Here is a 23,170-nt window from a genome sequence, read left to right on the forward strand (position 1 = left end):
ATTTTAAGTGAAGTTGTAAGTAGATTAATTACTTTATTTTCAAGGGTAAACGGCAAGTCGAGTACTCATGGAGAATGACTTCCATTTGCACTCCTCTCCTCCCACCTGCTTGCACTTAAAATCAACTCCTTCAGGTGCTGTGTGCACAATTGTAGACGCCATCAAGGGCGAAAAAAATCATTAAAACATTATAGTTCAAATGTGTTGCAAACGTCTTAAAATGGACCTGTGCTGTAACTTGAATATAATGTGTAACACGTTTTAGTGAAATCAGTTGAAGGGTAGACGTCAGGGTGTTTGGCTCTCCGTACTAGTATGTCATCATTTAGCAGGTTCACTTCTTTCGTTATTTCACACAATGTTTCACATCCAGCGAAAACTTCAAGTGGCTGGATGGGTGCTTCCCAAGTATGCTAGACATAGAATAGTTATGTTCCCATATCTGATGTCCCCATAGAGAGTTCTTGTATGGAGTTCGCGTTCTGTTAATTTTACAACACATACGTAGAATTTAGAATTCTTCGTCCATTGTACAGAATTAAGTACACTTTTCACGATTCCAAAGATGAAAAACAAAGAAAAAAAAAACGAAAAAGAAAGAAAGAAGAAGAATGTGGTGAAGCTAACTTATTTTCAATGGACAGAATTAATTACTGCCCAAAGGGGATATTTAGGGAAATCAGAGCTTGTGACACAAATGAACCAAAACGTGCAAGACACTCTATAAAAGTCTCTGCAAGCTGCCTTTAGAGATTAGATGCCCGATGATGATATTGCATAAGATATGTGACATTGGCCAGCCATTTATTCAATCTGACCTTATATATACGCTTTTGCTGAGACATTATCAGCAACCTGCATGCGATCGGTATCTACCGTTATCTCCGAGATACAAGTGAACCTGATTGAATCTGATTGCGTCCCCACACTCCACAAGCCAGAAACAAAAGAAAAAAAATAACCAAGGTAAAAAACAGACGTTTCCAGCTTCAGCATGGCTCACAATGAGGTGCGGCTAATAGGCCAAGAAACGCGGCGCACAGCGCCGGCCGCCACCGTGGAAGGCCGTGTTTTGACGGCCTGCGCTTATAGATAGCAGCACTAAGGGCATCAGTGGCTATATATATGTCTACACATATATATTGAGGGTTTCGCGGGGAGACGACCGTATCAACGCCGATGTCATACGATATCGACGTTCCACGGTGCGCGCCGACCTCGTCGAAGGCCGAAACCAAAGACGCTCGATACGAGAAAGGACCGAGGCGCCAAAGGCTTACGAGCGGCCGGCAAGAAAACTAACAGGAAAAAAAAAAAAAAAAAAAAAAAAAAAAAAAAAAAAAAAAAACCGGCGAGGCTTGGTTTGGAGGTTGCGGCTGCGATGTGCGCTGAATCATACTAAGGTAGACTTACTAAGCAGCTAAGTGCAGCGTTCGCGGTGGTGTACCGGGTATACTATACTGCACAACACACAGCGTTGCGACAAAAGCTCCATGGCGGACCGCGATGTCCTCGACATCGAGATGTACGGAGAGATAACGCGCGCCGCGGCATTTCGGCGAAGATGCATATCGCGCACGCGCGCGCAGCGACACATCAAAAGGGAAAGTGAAGTATGTATATAAGTGCAACGCCTATCTTCATCTCGGCCTTTTTTTTTTTTTTTTCCTGGCTTTCATTTTACCCAAGCAGCCGAAGATAACGATCGAGAACAAGACCGTTTGGCGCGTCTGCAGGAAAGGACGTTGAAGGAGCGAGCTTGAAACGTCCACACGTTAAACGGGCTGTATGAGGGCGGCCTCCGATCACAGCCTTCTCGAAAGAGTAAAGCTAATGAATATATTAAAATTTGGACTTTTGCGTGGTATATAAATATATAAAGACGACCTGATTGCCACGCCGTAAGGGGGTCGCTGGATTAATTAGGCCGCACCTCGGGTTCGTTAACGTGTGCACCCAATAAGGTACGGCACTCGAACGTACGTCCTTGCAAATGCGCCCATATCGGTACACGGCCGGCGGTATCGAACCCACGACCTTGCGCTCAACAGCGCTACTTGGCGTAGCTACCGTGGCGGGTATAAAGAGTAAAGCTGCAACCTAACCTAAACACAAAACCGCGCCGAAAGGACGTCAAAATAAAGATAAACGAAAAAGATATATGCGCACTTCCACGACCTCTGCGGATCACGCAGACACACGTTATCCTAAGCTCGAATTTCCGAGATTTGCCGGAAATGCTTCGATATGTGTTGGCCTCGACATGTGCTCGTATGCGGCCTTGCAAGTCTGGTGAGTATGTGTACAGTGCAACAACAGACACAAAAGGGCCATAACATATATATAAGGAGAGAAAACGTATACGTCTCTTCATTGTCGATCTGCGCTGTTCCCGTTCCGGACGCGTCCAACTAGAACTCCCCGTATGCCAGGCGAAGTGCCGCTCCATTTGGGGTACCTCTAATTTTGCACTCTTCTGGGTGTAATGTTTTCCTACAACAACGCTCTAGTGCACTCTAACAAAAGTCGGAGTTTTGCGCCCGAAAGGCGAAGCATCAATTGCGATAGCAAATTATTAGACAGCTACACGAAGTAAGGATATTAGTTTTATCAGCCGTATAGACTTCTAAACGCTTAGTAAATCAGCAAGCATGGTGTCGAGCGCACAAGCAAACATGAACACATCTCACTCGATGAGCACGGACACTCGCTGTCAAAACGCTGGCGTGAGGGAGCGCGCCAGCAGCAGCGAACGAACTGACCTTCGTGCTCGCTTGGATTGTTAGCAATTGGTTAAGTTGGTCAGGCCCATTCAAAACAGTTAGGACAACCAATTGGACCCACTGGATTTTTCCAATGGGTGTCCCAAAACACAATTGGAAATTTCCCATTCATTCCAATTGGTTTGGGCAACTTTTTTTTTACTAGGTTTCGCTTAAACGCGAGCTAAGCGGCGATGACACTGCGCACACGAATCCATCAGCCATCGGCACGCCTGTAGACTCTGCACCCACCGCAGATCGCTTTCAATTGATAGGACCCGCGCGGCCGCGCCATACGCAGACGCCGCTCTTCCTCCCCTGCAAGCGCGAGATCGAGCCACCATCCTTCTCGGCTTACCTCTGCACGCTTTCACCCACACCCATAGCGTGCGGCTGCGATGTTATCGCACTTGGACTTTATACGGAACATCACGGCGACGCCGACAACAGAAATGCGCCTGGAGTGTGTCGAGCGAGCGAATGACACTCTCCGGGCGGGCAAGTGCCCAACAGCATTTATTGAGCCCTTATATAGCCGCGGATGCAGTGCTGCCATCTAGCGGTACTGCCGTACACTACCATCCTCCCTTCTGTAAAACCAAACAACAAAACAGAGGAACTCTTGCTCCGGAAGAAAACGTTCATAGGTCGAGTCTTCTCAGCCTGCGGATCTTTCTGCCGAACTTTGAAACGCGTGGCGTAGAAGTAGAACCGCGGTGTGCCTCTGCAGTGGAGGTGCTTTACCGGGGCGATGCGGTTCTCTGGTCTTGGGCTGCTCGATGAGCTCCAGGGGTTCTTGGGGACATGGCGGTCTGCGCCGCCGCGGGAGTTTCAGGTGGGCTGATAGTGCCTTCCGCAGGACGTCCCGTCATTGGTACCAGTTGCATCCGTTTGCGTTGGAGTACACCCGTCGGAGGCAGGAGCAGGGCGTTGAGCTGGCCCCATGACAATCGCGGGGGAGTTGACGTCCCGTATCCAAACCTGCTCACTGACCTTAAGAAGCCGCAGTGCACGAGCCGCGTGTCTTCTGTTGAAGTTGGATGCTTGGCGCCTCCGATTGTCTTGGTCACGGCGAGTGAATGGGACCGACGGGGGCCAGGCTGGCTCCTGCTGGTGCGACGTCTTCGGTACCGGGGTCTGTAGGCGCCTGCCCATGAGCAGCTGAGCAGGGCTCACTCCGTTTACCCCAGGGGTGTCCTGGTATGCCAGAAGCGCCAGGTAGGGATCATCCGCCTTCCGCAGCAGGTCCTTGACCGTCCCTCACCATTCGTTCCACCTCCCCGTTCGACTGTGGAAAATGGGGGCTGCTAGTGACGTGGTGGAAACTCGGCAAAGGCAGAGAACTCTCTTGCAGCAAACTGAGGACCGTTATCGCTGCGCACCAGTCTCGGGATCCCGTGGCGCGCGAAGATGCTCTTGATGACGTTGATGACAGCAGGTGCTGTCGTCGAGAAGAGGCTGATGATTTCCGGAAAACGTGACCGGTAATCCACCAGAAGGACGTAGTCCTGGCCGTTCAAATGAAAAAGATTGTTGCCCATGTCTTCCCAAGGAAGAGTTGAAGTGGTCGACGGCAGCATGGGTTCGCATGGGTTCTTTCGGTCGACAAACGTGCAGACGCCCAAGGCTTGGATTGCCGGGAAGCCCAGCAGCGGGACCGTCTTGGTTGCCAGGACGTAGAGCAGCTGCTTGGTGGACTTGTTGTGCCATGACAGGGTAGCGACGTAAGTGCCTATGACCGGCAGGATGTTGTTGCCAGGGCCTTTCAACTCGCTCTTGGGGGTCTTGAAGCTTTGAGGGGACGCTGAGAAACGTACTGGGTACGACAGAAGCTTCGGCGCCAGAGTCCACCTTGAAGGAAAGTGGGCACTCATCGATGAGTACCTCGATGAACTTCACGTTTGGGCGCTCTCCCGCAGCTGCATATAGCTGCGGGAGGCTTCGGTGTGTGCTTCCTGCTGGCGCGTTTCTTTTTGAGGCAGACGTTCTCGAAGTGGCCACTCTTGCGGCAAAAGTTGCAGGATGCTCTGCAAACAGGACAGTCGGCGTGAGGGTGTGATGCGCGCCTGCAGAATGGGCACAGCTGCTGCGTTGTCTTATCAGTTGGCGCTGACTTTCCTTTGCGAAGGCGAGCGGCGTCGATGGCAAGCAACGATGATGAATCAGCTGAGTCACGAGCCTTGCACTCATTATCAGCATCTTCGTGTTGGCGAACGTGCGTGAGCGCTTCGTGCAACCTCAATCTCGGGTTCCGACAAAGCTGGTCCGAGAGCTTACGGCCAAGCAAGCCCACGAGGAAACGGTCTCGGACAAGCCGCTCTTCGATGTCGGGCGAGGAATAGTTGCAGCGCTTGACCTTCGTCCGAAGCGCAGTGTAAAATGCGTTGGCCGTCTCACCCGGCTGCTGCATACGGCGGTGAAAGCAGGCTGACTCGTACAGCTCATTCGGCGGGTGGACGAAGTGGTTGGTGAACGCCTTCTTTACGGCGGTGACGTCCTTCAGGTCCGCCTCTCCCAGCCTGGTGGACGCGAGGACCACCCTGGTTTGTGGGGAGCGCACCTGGACCTCCGTTGGAACGGCGTAAAGTCCGGTGGCGAACGAGTAGTCCTTGTAGTGCAGCAGCTATGTGGGCCAGGAGCTGGGGTTGTCAAAGTCAAACGCCGGTGGTGGATGCAGCTGGGCCATGCCGTGTAGAAACGGAGCAGCCGACGAAGCAGCGGACGTCCCGGCAGAGCCTTCACCGGTGGCCACGGTGGAGGGAAGGTGACTTCCTCGACGGAGAGCGGTGGGGCCAGGGCATGTGTCGAAGCCGCAAGCACGAGATCAGCCGAGATGGATCCTGCCAACCTCTGACACCATGTCGAGCGAGCGAATGACAGAACAGCCTACTCTCCGGGCGGGCAAGTGCCTAACAGCATTTATTGATCCCTTATATAGCCATGGACGCAGTGCTGCCATCTAGCGGTACTGCCGTACACTACAGAGTGAGCATATAATGTTTACATTATATGTTGTTAAACAGTTTACACCCTTTGGGGCGTACCTTTGTCCTACCACAATAATCGTCCTCTGTCTGGCGTGCCTTTCCTTTCTTTAACGCTGTGCGCTCGGTACTTGAAGGTCACAAACAGCATGCACCTTATCAGCGTGACATAGCATTCTCGGCAGAAAATCAGCGAGCACAGAGTATTCAAGAGAAGAAACACAAGCAAGACATGATGATTATTGCTGTGGGCCAAAGAGTGTAAACTGTTTTTAGAGTGTACAACACGCATTAGAAAAGAAACAATGTGATAGCAAGAATGAAAGAAAACAAGCTAAAATATATCGCAGTACAGGGAATGTGTTATCACACAGTGCAGCGAAACCGGATGTGCAATCCGTGTCAAATGAAACGTGAGCAGCGGTGTGCGTGATACAGTTTGCGCCATCTAACAGTCATCATTAAAGACAGATTCGCCGATCCAGTTTGCCTGCAGGGGGCGAGGATGCTCATCCTACTGCAAAACTTTGGCTTCAGTTTTTTTTAATTTTTCTTTTCTCACTTTTAAATTAAAGAGAACCAAAACAGAAGCGAAAATATCGCAGTATAGGAGAAGCATTGTGGTGCCGTGCAGTGAAACTAGATGCGCGCGATTGTCAATGGCGATGACTGGACATAGTGTACTGAACCTTCAATTATGCTGCGACCACGCACTCGGCTGTTTGCATTCCATTTCACGCCAATAGTACTTGAATTTAGAAGTACATTGAGAAATCTCAGGTGGTCAAAAACTAATCCAGACTTCCACAACGGCGTTGCTCATAACCCACTGTGCATTTTCTGGACGTTATACTAATAATAATAACAACAATAACAAACTCTAGACACTACTTGAACACAATGCAAGAGCTATTCGATTGTGACAGCTTCACTGAGGGACCAGGTTGACCCCAGTGCTGAGAGTAATTACTTGGGAGAAAATCAACATTTCTGCTCCACGCCACTAGTGGAGAGCAGAAGTTTATGTGTGCATTATTTACAGTATGACTGGCCACGTTTAAGTCGAGGAGTGGAAGTAAGCCAAAAAAGATGCCAACAGTAATCCATCCCCCGATCACCTGTCGTGGATACCTCCTATGGGGAGGGACACCAAAGGAAAACATTGTCAAAATAGTGCAAAGGTCATAGCTCTGAAAACCTCAGTATTTGCTTTGTGGAAAGAGATGACAGGAAGTCAGAGAAAATCGCCACTAACTGAAAGCAGCATATTTCATTCTCAATTTAAACCACACAAGAGAGCAGGTTCAGATACGCCATCCACATCTAGAACAGGAATCCTACGCAGAGAAAGTGCCACGACACCACAGATACCGACATGAAGGGCCAACATTAGCAAATTCTTCTGCACGAAAAAGAAAATCAACAAAGCGCATTTTCTTTAATGTGAACCACTTGTGGTTAACAAGTGGTTAACATTAACAAGTGGTTGACTAATATTTGACAATGATAATCTCAACAGGACCAGTTTGTCTATTTACAAAGATGGCACTAATAGATTCCCACATTTACATTATTTTCTTGTTGGCAAAAGTTCACCTGTTTTGGTCTTACAAAGAACTAACATATGTAGCTTGACATCACGTTTGCACTTACAGCCTTTAGGACCATCAGTTCTCTGCCTGCACTACAGACAATATTGTTGCGCAAAAACGTATACAAATATTTACAAAATAGGCGAGTAGCAAAGGCGTAGCAGCAACCAGCCAAGATGGCGAGGAGCAACCTCTACTTCCTCTTCTTCGGTGCTGGTCTAATGCTGACCTGTGCTTCGGTGCCGGTCTTCCTCTTCTGTCTCGCGACATTACCCCCCGGGCGAAAACACGCGCACCATCCGGGCAGGTCAGAGTGCAGCATCAGCGGACGGGTGATACGGCTTCAGCCGGGCAACATGAACTACGTCAGCCTTGATCGGCGCAGAAGATAACATTGGTGGTGCCGGTGCAATCTCGTACGTCATGTCGGTAACTTGGCGCAGAACGCGATAAGGACCATGGTAGCGTGGTAGAAGCTTCGCGGAGAGAGCAACGTGTCGAGTTGCCGACCAGAGGAGCACTAAGGATCCAGGAGCGTAACATACATCCTTGTGACGGCAATCGTAACGGTTCTTCTGTGACACCTGCGACATCTGAAGGCAGTCACGCGCGATATGATGCGCAGCGTGCGCCCTTTCGATGGCATCTTGTGTGTACGCGGATGGTTGTTGTGGGGCGGCTGGTAGTACAGTATCCATAGGTAATGTCGGTTCCCGGCCAAAAAGAAGGTAAAACTGGTGAACAACCTGCCATATCGTGGCGTGACGAATTATAGGCAAATGTAACAAAGGGTAATGTAGCATCCCAGTCGCGGTGGTTGGCGGAAACGTACATGGACAGCATGTCGGTTATGGTGCGATTCAGACGTTCGGTGAGGCCATTTGTCTCAGGGTGATAGGCGGTGGTGACTGTGTTTCGTGGAACATGAGCGTAGAAGGTCATCGATGACATGCGACAAGAAGTAAGGACCGCGATCGGTGAGCAGTTGACGCGGCGCTCCGTGATGCAGAATAACATCGTGAAGGAGGAAGTCGGCAATATCGGTGGCACAGCTGGCTGGAAGTGCGCGCGTAATAGCGTAACGCTGTGGCATAGTCTGTCGCGACAGCGACCCATTTGTTCCCTGATGCTGATGTAGGGAAGGGTCCGAGCAAATCGAGGCCGACGCGGAAGAACGGCTCTACTGGGACATCGATAGGCTGAAGAAGGCCGGCGGGAAGCGTCGGTGGTCGCTCCGACCTTATCGCTCCGTACTTCTGTACGGAGCGATAAAGTCCAGGCCAAAATAAACGACGCCGCACGCGATCATAAGTACGCGTTACACCAAGATGACCTGCTGTAGGTTCGTCGTGAAGCTGCTGGAGGACATTAGTACGCATGTGGGAGGGCACCACAAGCAAGTGTTTCGGGCCTTCGGAGTATACACTGTGGTGGTATAAAGTTCCATTATGTAAGGTAAACATCCGGAGTGACTCGTCAGGGGGCCCGGAACTGAGACGGTTGATGATGGAATGTAATGCCGGATCATGCCGCTGTTCATCGCCGAAATGAATTAACTGAGATATAGAAAGGACACAGGCATCGGTGTCAGGGTTGGTGCTGTCGGGTGGATCCACGGGATAACGGGACAGGCAGTCCGCGTCCTGATGTAATTGGCCAGACTTGTGGATGACGGAAAACGAGTACTCTTGTAATCGCAAAGCCCAGCGTCCGAGACGGCCTGTAGGATCTTTCAGCGAGGAAAGCCAGCAGAGCGCATGGTGGTCAGTGACTACCGTGAATGGGCGGCCAAAGAGGTGCGGCTGAAATTTGGAGATTGCCCAAACAAGGGCAAGGCATTCACGCTCGGTAATTGAGTAATTGCGTTCTGGGGCAGAGAGCAGGCGGCTGGCGGACGCTATGATGCAGTCACGACCATGCTGGCGCTGGGCAAGGACGGCTCTGATTCCGTATCCACTGGCATCCGTCCGAACTTCCGTAGGAGCAGATGGGTCGAAGTGCGCCAACAGAGGAGAAGTCGTCAGAAGGCGGATAAGCGCAGAAAATGCCTGAGCTTCTAGATGGCCCCAGACGAAAGGCGTATCTTTCTTGAGAAGGTCGGTGAGCGGACGGGCGATGTCAGCGAAATTTTTGACAAAGCGACGAAAGTAAGAACATAAGCCAATGAAGGAGCGAACGTCTTTGGTTGAGCAAGGTGCAGGGAAATGCTTCACGGCGTGAATTTTTTCTGGGTCAGGTCGGATTCCTACACCATTAACAAGGTGGCCGAGCACTGTTATTTCGCGGCGACCAAAATGGCACTTGGATGAGTTAAGCTGGAGACCGGCACTGCGGAACACTTGGAGGATGGCAGACAGGCGCTGAATATGGCTGTCAAATGTCGTTGAGAAAACAATAACGTCATCTAGGTAACATAAGCAGGAGGCATGCTTAAATGTCATGTTAAATGACATTTTGACATATGATGTTTAATGACATTTTGAATGACAATGTTTAAATGTCATGGCTCCTTTAACAAAGACAAGTAGAGTTATGTTTGGCAGGTGAGCAGCAGCTGTTGATCACACAACAGCAGCATATCTGGAGAGAACAGCCTGCCTGCCTGCCCTGTTCCAGTACCTTAGCACAGCTTTTCGATTTCTGTTGAAAATCTTGTTGCAATTCCATGATTGTCTCAGTGTTACTCTCATCCACTGAGGTATAAGCTAAAATATAAGGAAGAAACCCCTTTTCCGTAGTTTATCGTCATTTCCACTTCCCCCCCCTGAAGATAGTTACGAAAAACCAATCGGTAGTGAATACAGCAATGCTCCCCTGTTTACTAAGGACAATTCATACCTTTGTACATCATGGTTTACAGTCTGGCATACTCAGCGTAATAACAAAATCTACACAGCTCTTCACCCCCGATTTCACAGCACATGCACATGTCTATAGTGTTGCCTAAACATCCCACGGGCAAACTTGACGGCAACATTCTGTCACAAGGAGAAGAAAGCACTGCCGTTTCTTGCAAGCTTGAGAAGTGGTTAAAGAGAAACACTATATCAGTGAAGACTGAAGAGTATTCTTTAGAAAGTATATTTTAATTAATTTGCCAGTAAGAGGTTGACTGGGATTGGCCCACATTTTTATCCCACATTTTTATGCTGCCCTACCTTCCTATCGATTGTTTATTAGAAGTGAGAAATGAACGTCCTTTCTTGGTCAGAAGTCCCGCCCTCAACATGCGAGTGTGACGTAACTGATTTTAGAATAATCTTCTCCTAACTGGGCTTTTGTGGTGCGGTAAAGGTTGCTGAAGCTTGCCAAGTTCAATCTTTGGCTTTTTAGAACACAACGACGCCCATATTTACCGACAAAAAGTTAACTAGGCCCGATCAGACGCCATCAAAATCTATGACGTTACCGCAGGTTTAGATGACAGAACACCAGAGCGGCGTCGACAGTCGTCTTTCACTTTTGCTTCTTTGCTGAAGGAGTGCTGGGAGCACATAGTGCATGTGCTTGTCCCAAACTGAATGATCTGTGCTATCGATCGCTTCACCTTTGCAACTGTGTTGCGCCTCGATGACTGAGCAGATCTCCCAGCCTCCAACATAGGGAGTGCAGAAAGACAACGTGCACGAAACTGCCAGCTTTATCTGCTCCCCATTCACCATGGTGCCCACAGTGTGATCTCCAACACATGGCATGCCGACCAAGCAGGGTCAATCATGTGATCTCTAACATTTAGCATGTGGAAAGATGGCGTGCATCAAGCGACCAGCCGACACCAGCCTTCTCGCTTCGTGATCGCATGGTTGGCCTCCACTGCTGCCAACCTTATAGAAATTTCTCTAGGTCGAGGAATTTTAGGCTTTGTTTAGGGAAATAGGGAATTTCGTCCAAATCTAAGAAAATTTTATGCTAAGAAAGCACTGCTGCGATGGAGCCCTCTTTGTAACGGTGGCTAAAGCACTTCACTGCTGGGGTGGGTTCCAACCTATACGCTGATGCATCACTGCAGAGAGTGGCGCAAACAAACGACACTCCTCATGCACTACCACCGCCGCCACAAGATCTATGCGGTGTAGAAAGCGCGTTTTTCACGAATTAATAAACTGCGAATGCGACAAACACTCAGTTCGCACTGCACGCCTGCTCTCGATCAAGAGAGTCTATCTGTGCACCAATTCTTCACGAAAAGACGAAGACACATTGGAACGCGCAGATGCGCCCTGCTGTAGCAGTCAGCAACGCTACAGCGACGCCCCAATCTTGCACTTCGGAGGAAGCACCACAACTTGAGCAGACGACGGCCGCCGAAGAACAAGAGTGAATTTTAGAGTGCAGCTCTTACGCTCCCGTTCCTGTGTTGAGCATCGGCCTCGGCGTAACCGGTAGAATGAACGTGGAGCGCAGCAGAGGATGAAAGACTGTGATGGCGAAGAGAGCGCAAGGCAGAGGAGAGCATGGCGAAACGGTGAGGAGGAAAGCGGAGTGCCACACGAAACGTGCTCCGCACGAGCCACACCCATCATCACGCTTTCTTTCTGAACAATGAGCGACACAACCAGTGGATGTGTTTCGTCTGCCGCTGCTGCTAAACGAGCTGCCCGAGCAGAGGCTTAGCACCGCCGCCAAGAGGACCCTGCCATTCAGATTCAAATTCTTTGCTTCAATATATTGTGAATTCAAAACACCCAAACAGCTGCGCTCAAATTTTGCATTAGGGAGTATCGTAATATGTAGACGCTTTGAACGCAGTGATATTTTGTATTTTTACAATACATAATGTATCTTGAACATTGTTGCCATTGCAGAAGAATTTGTGGCCGTTGATAAAGTTAATATTGTTCGTGATGTTTTTACATATCTAGCCAATAGTTGTACTAGGGCACCATGGCGTCATCACGTACACTTTCGATGGCGGGGATTTGAGGGAACGTAGGAATGCATGCCCGATCTCTACGGCGCCATTGTGTGTTCTCTGCTCCATGGAAGAAGGTAATACAGTGGAATCTTGTTGATACGATTTTCACAGGAACTGGAAAATAAAGCGTATTATCCGAAAATCGTATCATCCAACGTATTATCCAACCAAAACGTATTATCGGGAAACGAAAAATAAACGTATTATCCCAAAAAACGTATCATGCAGAATCGTATCAATGAGATTACACTGTATTTGACTAAGGTGTTCACAGAAGTATGCTCTCGCATTTAGTATGATTTACTAACCATGCTAAAAGAGTGTTGCAGGGCCCCTTTAAGGAAATATTGATCTGTGACCACCGAAACAAACTTAAGCTGCAACACCAAACAAAGCCGCTGAGCAGCTGACTATGCACGCGTATATGCTAAGGGCCAAACAATGAAATCTTCCTTACCTCAGTAAGGAAGCCTTCATCGCAGTGAGGCCGCCTTGTCTCACTCTTAAAGCTTCCTTACTGAGGGGCCCTCGGTGAAGGCTTCCTTGGTGCTTCCTCAGCGTAAGGTTACCCCGAAGCTACCTTCATGCGTCCTTACGCTGCTCCTGGCCCTGAACAAATGCTGCACCTCACTGCAGGCGCACGTGATGCTTGCTTGTGCATGCGTGCTGTCGCCCACGTGCAGAGAAGCGAGGCGCCAGGTGTCCAACGTTTGTTCTTCGTTCCAGTTGCACGTTCGCATGAGTGGCGTATCACGACGTCGGCGGGTCAGTGTTGCTGTAACTCGTCAAGTTTTGCACTCCACTGTGGTGGTTTCTCAGGCTGAGTAAACAAAACTGTAAGAAAGCGTTTACTCGCCTTCATATTAGCAATTCAATTTAATGAGTGTGAAAACCCAGATTTTTTTAAATTGAATAATGGTGTTCGCGTAAAGCTTATAAGGGATGCTCTAGAACCCAGGCGTGCAGCAACCATTCCTTACGTGAGGAAAGGTGAAAAGAGCTTTCAGAGTATGCTTGCTTCCTCCGTCGTTCCTTCGCTGTAAGGAGGCCTCATGTAAGGTTAGGAAGCGGTTTAAGGAAAGGAAGGCTTGATTGTTTGGTCATATGATTTCTTAGGAACCACCCACAGGCAGAGCAACCTAGATAGAAGTCGCAGTGGTGATATGTTTGGGCAAGCTTTGGCATGAAGCAAAGAAAAGATTGGGTCGCGCATCTGCCTGCTTCCCTGCAAATTATGTGTAAACATTTACCCGTAGTGGTGCTACGCCAGTGCGTGGCCATGCAAGAAAAAATTTATCGCACATCTTATACATTGGTGTCAGGAACTAGCACACCGTTTTAATACTGTAACACTCTCTTAGGAATTTCGGGCACCCATTTTTCATATAATTCCAAGAAAGGTTCCATGTAAACCTTGTTTTTTGCATGTACAGGATGTATAAACATGCCGACACCTTCTGTGAATATGGCTTCAAGTGAGGCTGTGTTGCTGGCCTAACAACTTGCACTGCGACCTCATTTCGAGCACAGCGACATTTTATTTAAATATTTTAAAAATTGAGCATAGAAATCAGTTTTAACATAAAATATGCAGTCGAATTGCATATTACAAAAAATTATGTTTACAGAAAGCATATACAAACTGAACGACCCCCTTTTACAGAAATCAAGGAAAATCTAGGAAGCTTTTTCTTTCGAGTTGGGGGAAAACTTACTTCACAGGTTGGCCGCACTGTTGGCCTCGCAACCACAGGAGACCACGTGACACTTTCTCTGCGAGTTCTAATCGACGACCACAAGTATGGTAAATTTTCCTTTAGGAACAAGGGCTTTTGTTTTCTCAACGCCATCACCGTAAGTGTTGAACGCACCAATGCAACACACTACGGCTTCTTTATGAGATTGCTGATAACGGAGATTTTCTGAACAAAGTGCACATCAGCACTTCCATGTGACACGGGCGAGTGCTGTGGGGAAGTGGCCACAATAGGCAGTTACTGCTCTTGTTCGCACGCACCTTGTGTCTTTTCTTGTTTCTTGTGGCTGAAGAACGTATCGTACAATAGCAGTTTGGCGATGTACTGAACGTCCTCGATGATGGAAAACTGAACATTATAGATGCTCAGTTTCGGTTTTACATGTGCGTTTTGGTGGTCAGCCGGACACAGTGTCTGCAGGCATTCTCTGGTGTGTGCTGTTTTTATTGTGTGTGTGAAAGTATTACAGGCGCAATGCAACAGTGACACCCTTGCTGCATTGTTGGGCACCAAAGCATGCAGAGCAAGGACAGTCTGATATGGTGTGCACTTGCTTCCAGAATGTTTTGAGCAGACGATGCAGCAGTCGCCACTTCTGCTTCATGTCGCACAAGCCACGCCAATATAGCAGCCACTGTCGGAGGAAGGGGCTTAAAGGCAGAAATTTCAAATTGAAAATGTATGCTGAAAGCTCAGTTGTTTTTGCGTGTGTATTGGCCGCTCCAATATCAGTTATGTGTGTAATATTGGCCCCTCCAATATCAGTTACAATGATAAGCTGAGCATAGTTCGACGGCCATGTCCATGGCCCCTTTCATCTTTTCAGGGTTTTTGCCGTGCATGTACGGTGCCCTGATCCTTCCCGCATGGTTTTTGACGTACTGTACGGCACCGGTCTTATGTCTGATATTTCACATGTGTTGAGAGGTGTTGCCATTCTATAGAGTCTGCCCAAAGTGATTTGAAATGGTGTTTCTGCTCACCAGTGTGCACAACTAGATTTGTTTAATTCCAAGCGCTCGATCACGTGGTCGCACACGTATCGTCAGCTACCTACAAGGCATGCGTGGAGGAGATGCTATTGTTTTTTTACAGCCACAGCTATCGCTTTTCCGGTAGCCTGGCGTGGCCAAAGTTCAGAGATAGTAGTCAGTTTTTTTTCTTTCTTTGCCTTCTGTTGGGGTTCGCATATTCCCATACACTTGGGTGCAAGCAGCCGTGACTTCAGTACTGATCGTGCACGGTGCCTCTTCTCATTACGACTGCTCAAGCCTTTCTTCTACTGACTCATTTCTGATGTGTTTCTTCTTCTGCTGAAACTTCTTTTTTTGGGGCAACAAATCGATCACCATAAATTTTGCTAGACAATTTTCTCAATCTCTTACTGCATAGCCTACTTGTGTGTATACTGTTGGTGCAAGTACAGCACCTTCGAGACAAAATATTGCTTCCAATAAATTGTTGCTGTATTCACGAGTTTGTAATCATTTGCCTATTACTGGAAACCGCAATAAGAAGATTACTGCAGAAACTGCCTAGTAGGACTTGTCAGATAGTGCATACGCATTCTTTCTGGTTGCTCATCTTGCACACGTAGGTCTCTGATGTATCCAAATGGATCTTGTTGTATGATGGTGACGTTCGCTCGGTTTCTTTCTTTATTTTTTTTGCCCGATATATATACCCTCATGTATACCTATGTAGCGTATCATGTAACGCGTTACAGACAGACGGATGAACAGATTTCTGAGGGAAGTAGTCCTAGAATGATTACACATTAAAACTGAACACAAGGAACAGTTCTTTGCGAAAAAAATTTGACAAACTGCAAGGGGGTATACATGTAAGCACTTATTTGGTTACCCTCAGTGATTTCTGCGAGCGCACTTTGACTTAGATCATTTCTATGGGCAGAATTTTGATCGCACAAAAGCAAATGGGTGAACGAAAAAATGACCAGCGTTGAATGTGGCCATCACTAGTGGAGCGAGTTCATAAGTGTTTCAGGTCGTGAACACTCACATGCGTGACGTAGAGGTTGATGTGTAGCCCCCGGTGGCGGACCTTGCAGAGGCCGACTACCTTGCCGCCAAACCAGTCGCCGTGGAAGATCTTGTGTGCATAGCCGTTCAGGTTGTACTTGAGTAGGCCCGTGTCCACGATGGGGCTCTTGGAGAGCAAGCAGACGCCGCTGCCTATGACACCGCTGCAGGTGCACATGAATAAGAAAAGGAAGGCCATCAGATGGAAGATGAAGCTTAACTGGCAGTGTGATAATGTGAAGATGGAGGCAAAGAAAAGCAGAAGGGGCGAAGTGCAGACCCCCAACATTGTTCCTTAAAAAAAAAAGAAGAAAGAAAAAAAAGAAAAAAAAAAAAGCACTGCATTGTTAAAATAATGCACTGTTTTGTGGCCCAATAACCATAAAGAAAACAACTTCCAAGCATTTAGGTGCATGATAAAGGTGCACATTAACTAACATTCAAAGATTTAGGCACATGTGAAAGAACCACAGATGGTCAAGATTAATCCGGAGATCCACACTATATGATCCTCAATAGATCCGCAACAATACAGAAACCATTGAATCCGTCTTGTTGATGCACCACAGTATGCACCCAGAGGTAAATGATGACACGGTTACCCTGCCTTACGATGTTGGGTTATAAGGGCAGTAGGGGGAAATGTAGATGAATCTGCGGTGAACAATAGTAAAGGAGTGCTAGAGTGGTGTGAGGAAAGGGAGCATGCACAATGAAAGGGACATCGCTTTTAAAGTGACGCATTCTTTACCCTTCGCGGGAACTGGCTGCTGGCTATTGACTGCTGTCTTGCAGAGTATACAACTTGGGGCACTGTGTACTGTGCCGCAGGTTATGCGAACACTCTTGGCCAATCTCCCGTAATAGGTATATGCCACTGTGTAGGTCCACAAATAATCAAGCAGAACGAGATACAAGAATTCATGAGGTTGGCTACAGTAAACTGATGAAGTCGGCTAAAGTCGGCTACAGTAAACTTAAGAAGTCCTCTACAGAAGCAGCCGATTGTGAAGAAAGAAGTGAAGGGAACAAAATGGGTTGAGAGCCGGCATTCAACGAGGAGCACTGAGCTACAAAGAAGTGAAGACATTTCAGTAGACACCAACGAAGGCTTTGCTTATCGTCGATTCCCATATATGTGTGGGATACATTGTTTCTTTAGTGCAGTGGAATATTAAAGTGCACAGAGAGGTGAGTGCAAAGAGTATCGCTGGTACTGCAGGTTTTGTACTGTAGTTTTTAGGTGTTCATGCAAAGCACCCACCTGAAGAAGTAGTGACCGTATGGCAGGTTGTGCTTGGCCTTTCTGCGGATTCGCTTGAAGTCTTCCTGGCTCCAGATCTGCAGGAAAGATTTTGGATGACATCATTTCATGATGTAAACAAATTGGACCTCTTTAAGGGGCCACGACACTAAATATTTTGAGCTTGAATTATGAACATCATGTTAAACCGTATGAGCCCCACAGCAAGCTGGCAAACTTTGAGCGCATCAGGTGTGGTACAAAATTTATAATTGAATGTTCTCGTATTGCAGTTCAATTGTATAGCACTCTGGAAACGCCGACGAGGCGACAAAATAAAGTGCGGTTTCTGTAATAAAAGTGTGTGCAGCATACGCGTGGGCCTTGTTCTTGCGCATGCATATCGGCGGTCAACAAGAAGTTTCTGCGGTCGTTCTCTGGTTTGTGTCGTTATTCCCGCGAGAATGAAAGAATTGCGGGCACAATGCAACGGCGACGCCATTGCTGCACCTTTGGGTGCCGGAGCGCGTACAGCGAGGAGAGTCCAGCACGGCTTTCGAATCTTTCGGAGCAGACGATACAGCCCCAATTCTTGACGTCACATAAACCATGGGAAAATGGCAGTTGCTGTCAGGGCTTAGAGGCAGCAATTTCAAGTGTAAATTTCAGGTTGGTGAGTTGAGAGCCCAGGATTTGCGTCTATAACCATATTAGCCCCTCCACTCTCAGCGACAATGATAACCTGATAATAGTTGGACGACCATGCCATGGGCCCCTTTAATTAAGGAATATATGTAATTGGTAACTTTTGACTATAGCGAAGGTAAACAGTTCATAACAGTGCAAAATTGTATAGGTAGTTGTGAAAATGGGAAATGGAAGCTCACGTAGGCGAGAAAGCCAACACGACAGGAATGAGGAGGTAGAACAGCCTCAGCTGTAACATGACATCTGGTCGCTTAACCAATAACCAAAGCCATCGCATATGAATGAAACAAGCCTGCAGTCAGAAACCACATAAGCCAGAAGGACGACATGACAAGAACAAGTTGCAAAAATGTTGTACAATCTTGGCTGCCTCATCAATCAACTGTTGCTTTGAAGGGCCCCTCAACCACGCCCGACTGCAAATTTCGGTCACACAGTAGTAGTTGTAGGTTGCTGTCTAGGGAGCGTCCTGCATTGAGAATTCTTTTCAAATTGTTTTAATGTTAGAGACCAAACAAGTTTGAAATGTGTTGCCATGCTGCCGGGAGGTGAACTTCACTGCCAACATCAACACTCTCTACTGCCTTGACTAGCTTCTCTCATACCGGAGCCAAGGGACTGCGTCATGCTTACATCACAAGCCCCGCCTTCCCTGACGCGCACTCCCGCTGACAGTATTGCGAGTTCTGCATTGGGTGATTTATTGAGGTCACGTGCCATGATCGGCGACGTTGAAGGCAGTTAGTTTTACGCAGAAGCATTTGTGCTTGTCACTTCGACTCTCTGGATGGAAGCGGGGTTCTCTTGAGAGGAAGGGCGCGGGAGCTTCTACTGGAAATTTCAGCATTTTTTGCGTCGCACAGCCACTAGATACATTGCAGAAATGATTGCCACCGTGTGATCTACACACCGCACTAGTCTGTTAGCAATGCCCAAACCTGATGAGGGGCCCCTTAAATGCAGGGTTCAAACAAACCTAACCTAACATAATACAGCACAACATGCACAATGTGTCTAGGTCATTCCATGACAAAGCAATTTTTTATTCTTTTTATTGACACCATTTTTAGTTTTTATTTCAGAAAAAAAAATTCAGGGCTTCATTATCTACCCTTTCCACAGTGCTTTCTGAAGAACTTGCCTTGAAAAGCGACATACAGTAACATCAATATTTCATATCACCTTTTGGCCTGTGGTTGGCACTAGCCAGGGCTTAGCCACTCACTGTCACAGACTCTTGCTTTGTGGCATGCAGTTGACATAATCAATTACAATGCATAAGTGTGACTAGAATTGTCTTTGCTGGTGAAGAAACTTCAGTTACAGCATCCATCCTAAAACTATTTGAAGTTAAAAAGTGGCACAAGTGGCAGTCAGTTATGCTGAGCTGCATAGACTTTTTTGCCAGAATGTACACGTAATTAAACTCCCGCAATAAAGCTTTTAACCATTTAAGCACCATGCCGAAGCATACTTGTGTGGCCATTAATGCGGTGCACCGCAGGTCGTGGCTGAGATGGTTCATAAGCATGAAACATTCATAGATTGAAGGAGTGTGCTGATCTGGGCTGGTTGGTACACCATTACAACGGGAACAAATGCCTTGTCTGTCTACTCACTTCGTCCCGTCCTAATTCATAGATAAGTCGTGCCATCTACTTAAAAGTTGGTTAAAACTTAAATTTTATGGTAGGTTCCACTTTTAAACAACAAATGGCATAACGAGGGCTATCTACTGTTAGTGTTGCTTGCATCTCTTGTCTTCCGAAAGAGCAGACCAGCACAAAAAAGCCCACGCATTTTTTTAACAATGGAGAAATTTAGAAACATATGAACTCTGATTCAGAGACTTTGATATCGATTATGAGATGTCTGAAGAGTCCACGTTGCCTGAGGAACACTAATTATCCTCACTCAAATAATTAATTAGCACAAATCTAAATTTTTATTTGGACTTTCAGATTTAAGAATTTGAAAAATGCCCAGCAACATATTGCCGATAAATAGCACTGGAATTTACGGCCTGCTAATACGTTACTCAGAAATGGTTATTTGTGTAGCACTTCAGAAAAGCACCCAGCACTCAAAGGGGTAAACTTGGAAAGTCACGGCCGCAGGGAGGTTGCGGGAGCGTGCAGTCTCCGGTACTGACCTCTTGGAGAAACACGAAGTCGTACTCGGTCGTGGCGAGGTAATTTGCAATGGCCGTCATGCGTTCAACCCGGTGCTTGCTGATACCAACAATGCCCCTGTGAAGCAAAAACAGGGCAGTGAGAAGAATCCATCGAGCGCAGGTGCCCGAAAGAAACACGAGGTGCCTAAAGATAACCGGACAGCTTTTCCCGGGCGATGACACTTTGGTATTCGTCAAACATAAGAGTACCCACTGCTAGCTTAAGGTCTCCCGCATCAGAACGGCAAGTGCCGCAGCTTAGACAAAAAAATTGGCCATTTATGGATCCATGTTTGGCATAGGTGCGTAAGCCCCTGTGCAGTGATAGTGTCCGAAGAACAATATTGGTTCATTCCGCTGGTAAAAAAAAAAAACGATGTGACTGGGCATAACCTAGGCAGGTCTGAGAGCTTTAGTATTCATATAAAAAAAAGAAAAAAATATACAAGAATAAATAAAATTGAGAATCCACGGCAGGGAACCAGTGCAAACACAACAAAAGACACACTGAAACAGAAACACAGACAGGATGCCGTCTTCCCAATTAATCTTTACTCAAATCACAAATAACACGTTTGTTGCATGGATGAAAAGGTAAAAGCAATCAGGAAGAGAATCAACAACTCTTTCCTCTGAGTTACTGGCTCATGATTACTGCAGTGCACAGCTTGAATTTGCAGACAGAAAATAAATGAAGCAACACATGGGCTTTTTTTTCTGCGCCTTAAATAAAGATTTCAGTTGCTAGTCATCCATGTGTCATGTTGTAGCTTCTTTGCCCTGTCTGTAAATTTAGGCTGTATGTTACAATAATTGGGAAGGAAATAAGTGTCATCCACCAGAAAGAAGCCCAGAGATACAAAAGAATCCCCACACGGGTTTTTCAAAAGGAAAGCCTCACAGATTAAGAAACATCCGTGCTAGCCCTGGGGTCAAACGCAGGGCCCACGTCTTTCCTGTGCATTCACTCCCCAATCTGAGTTAACCAGGAGGCTAAATTGACCGACAACTCGCAGCACTGGGACACTCAAGACGTCAAATCAGTTCTACAGAAATCCTATCATCGCGATTTTTTAGTTTTTTTTTTTTTTTTTTTTAATGCAAGCTCTCTTTCCCATGATTCACTGAAGGTGTGCCTGGGCTTGACCACAACTCACCCACACCATCTCTGCTGCCTCGACAATTTCACAAGTAGCTTGACCGACATTTCTCTCCAAAGAAATAGATTCCTGGAACAGTAATTTGCACTCACAATCGCTGATCAAGCAGTATGTCTACAGCTCTGTAGCTGGTCGCCTGGGGATTCACATATGCGGTTATGCATCTTTGCAGCTTTGTGTGCGGTCACCTAGGCATTCACATAGGCGACATATGAAAACCACCATTCCAGGAATGTGTTAAGTGAGGAATGCAGATCAAGCTACTTATGAAATTATCAAGGCAGCGGGGAGAGATAAGTGCCAGCTGGGTGCATGGCATCAGGAAACTTTACTGACAAGGAGCTTGAATTTCTTTCCAGATAACAAAGGTACAATAGGTGGCTCTGTGCCATAGATCCACTCTGCATATGCCGCTGTACATGTTTCCTTGCTTTTTGTTTTTGTTTCTTTGGTGCCCTGTTAATTTTACCCTTTCATCCCTACAACATATGCATATATATGATGCTTGATTCAAGTTAAGATTAGTCAAAAAACAGTGCTATGCTTACATCCCCCTTTCAGCCTGCTTTGTAATATATCTCTTTCAGTGTGCTATTTGTAATATATTTGACTGCCGTATCTTCATGTTCACTCAATGTACCCACAAACACTATTTTTTTATCTTATTACTGCTAAGAATTTACTCTTTGCATGTTTTTACCAATTCTTACGATACGATCCCCTGTTACAGCTCATGCAATTACATGAGTTATGGGAATCAACCTTCATGTACTTACATTTATTACTTTTTTTTTTCTTTTACAATAGTAAAATCTTGCCTTTGTATGCCATATTTGCACTGGTTGTCTGTCGTGGATTTGTCATTCCAGCTGGCCCAAATCAATACCAAGTTTAAATTGAGAGGTTGGCATGGACAACATTTGCAAGATGCGAAGCAACTCGGCATGCTTACAGATAGACACTGCATGCTGCAATGTTCATTGCCTTGAAACAAACCCTCTTGCAGCTTTTACGATAATTCTTAATCAGTCCAAAGTCAAAGCCATCAGTAAATAAACTCCACATATGCAATGTCTCAGGACTATTATAATTTATTAAGAGCCCGTGCTTGAGCAAAGTTCAATGGGACAAACATTATTAGTCCATTAACATGGCATCATACACACAATGTTCAGTAAGATGAGGTTGCAGATGACAATGTGCACAATGAACATGCCTGGTATGATGTAGCTAGTCTGAAGACAAGTGGGGGAAGATTCTTGTATCTGAGGTAGCACATGCCAAAGAGCTAAAGAAGTGTTTAGGGAGGCTGGTTTATGTGCAAACAACCAGCTCTCATCACCAGAGACAAGCTTGTTTTGAGTCATAGCCTCTCCGGGTCACTGACTGCAGGCATAAACAAACACAACGACGACTTCCAACAAGCAATCAAGTTAGTACATGGTGCATTTGTCTCAGTCATGATGACTCAACACGAAACCCGCGACTGTCAGCCGAGACAAAAATACTGTTACTATTTAAAGCCAACCTGTAGTCACTCTGCCACAAATTGTGCCTCTTCTGCATCCCTACGCGCTTCAGTCATGTACGTACGACACATCTGCATCTACCTAACGAGTGCAAACAGCTTCCGCAACCAGAGAACAACCCTTTGATAAGTCACACTCTTCGGGTCATTGACCACTGTCATAAACAACCTCTCCTCCTTCAAGCGTGCATGCACGCAATTTCTGCTGTACGAGCAAGCTTGGACGCATATGAGCCCGCGGCATTTTCTGTCCCCTCTTCCTGGAAGACCCAAACCCTTAATCGGCATACGACAACCCGAAGACCG

At 46.9% G+C, this 23,170-nt stretch overlaps 1 protein-coding gene across 2 annotated transcripts in view; it reads right to left on the reverse strand.

Annotated features, from left to right (window-relative positions):
• The window catches only part of LOC119464490 (putative neutral sphingomyelinase), a 40,992-nt gene that overhangs the window by 14,961 nt on the left and 2,861 nt on the right, over positions 1 to 23,170 (reverse strand). For both annotated transcript variants that reach the window (XM_049656606.1, XM_037725486.2), the window contains 3 exons: positions 20,156 to 20,252; positions 17,317 to 17,393; positions 16,033 to 16,216 (listed from right to left, as the gene is read on the reverse strand). In XM_049656606.1, coding sequence (XP_049512563.1) covers positions 16,033 to 16,216; positions 17,317 to 17,393; positions 20,156 to 20,252 — 358 coding nt within the window. The remainder of the gene's footprint in view (positions 1 to 16,032; positions 16,217 to 17,316; positions 17,394 to 20,155; positions 20,253 to 23,170) is intronic.

Source organism: Dermacentor silvarum, chromosome 9 (genome assembly GCF_013339745.2).
Source record: "Dermacentor silvarum isolate Dsil-2018 chromosome 9, BIME_Dsil_1.4, whole genome shotgun sequence".
Classification (NCBI taxonomy): Eukaryota; Metazoa; Arthropoda; class Arachnida; order Ixodida; family Ixodidae; genus Dermacentor; species Dermacentor silvarum.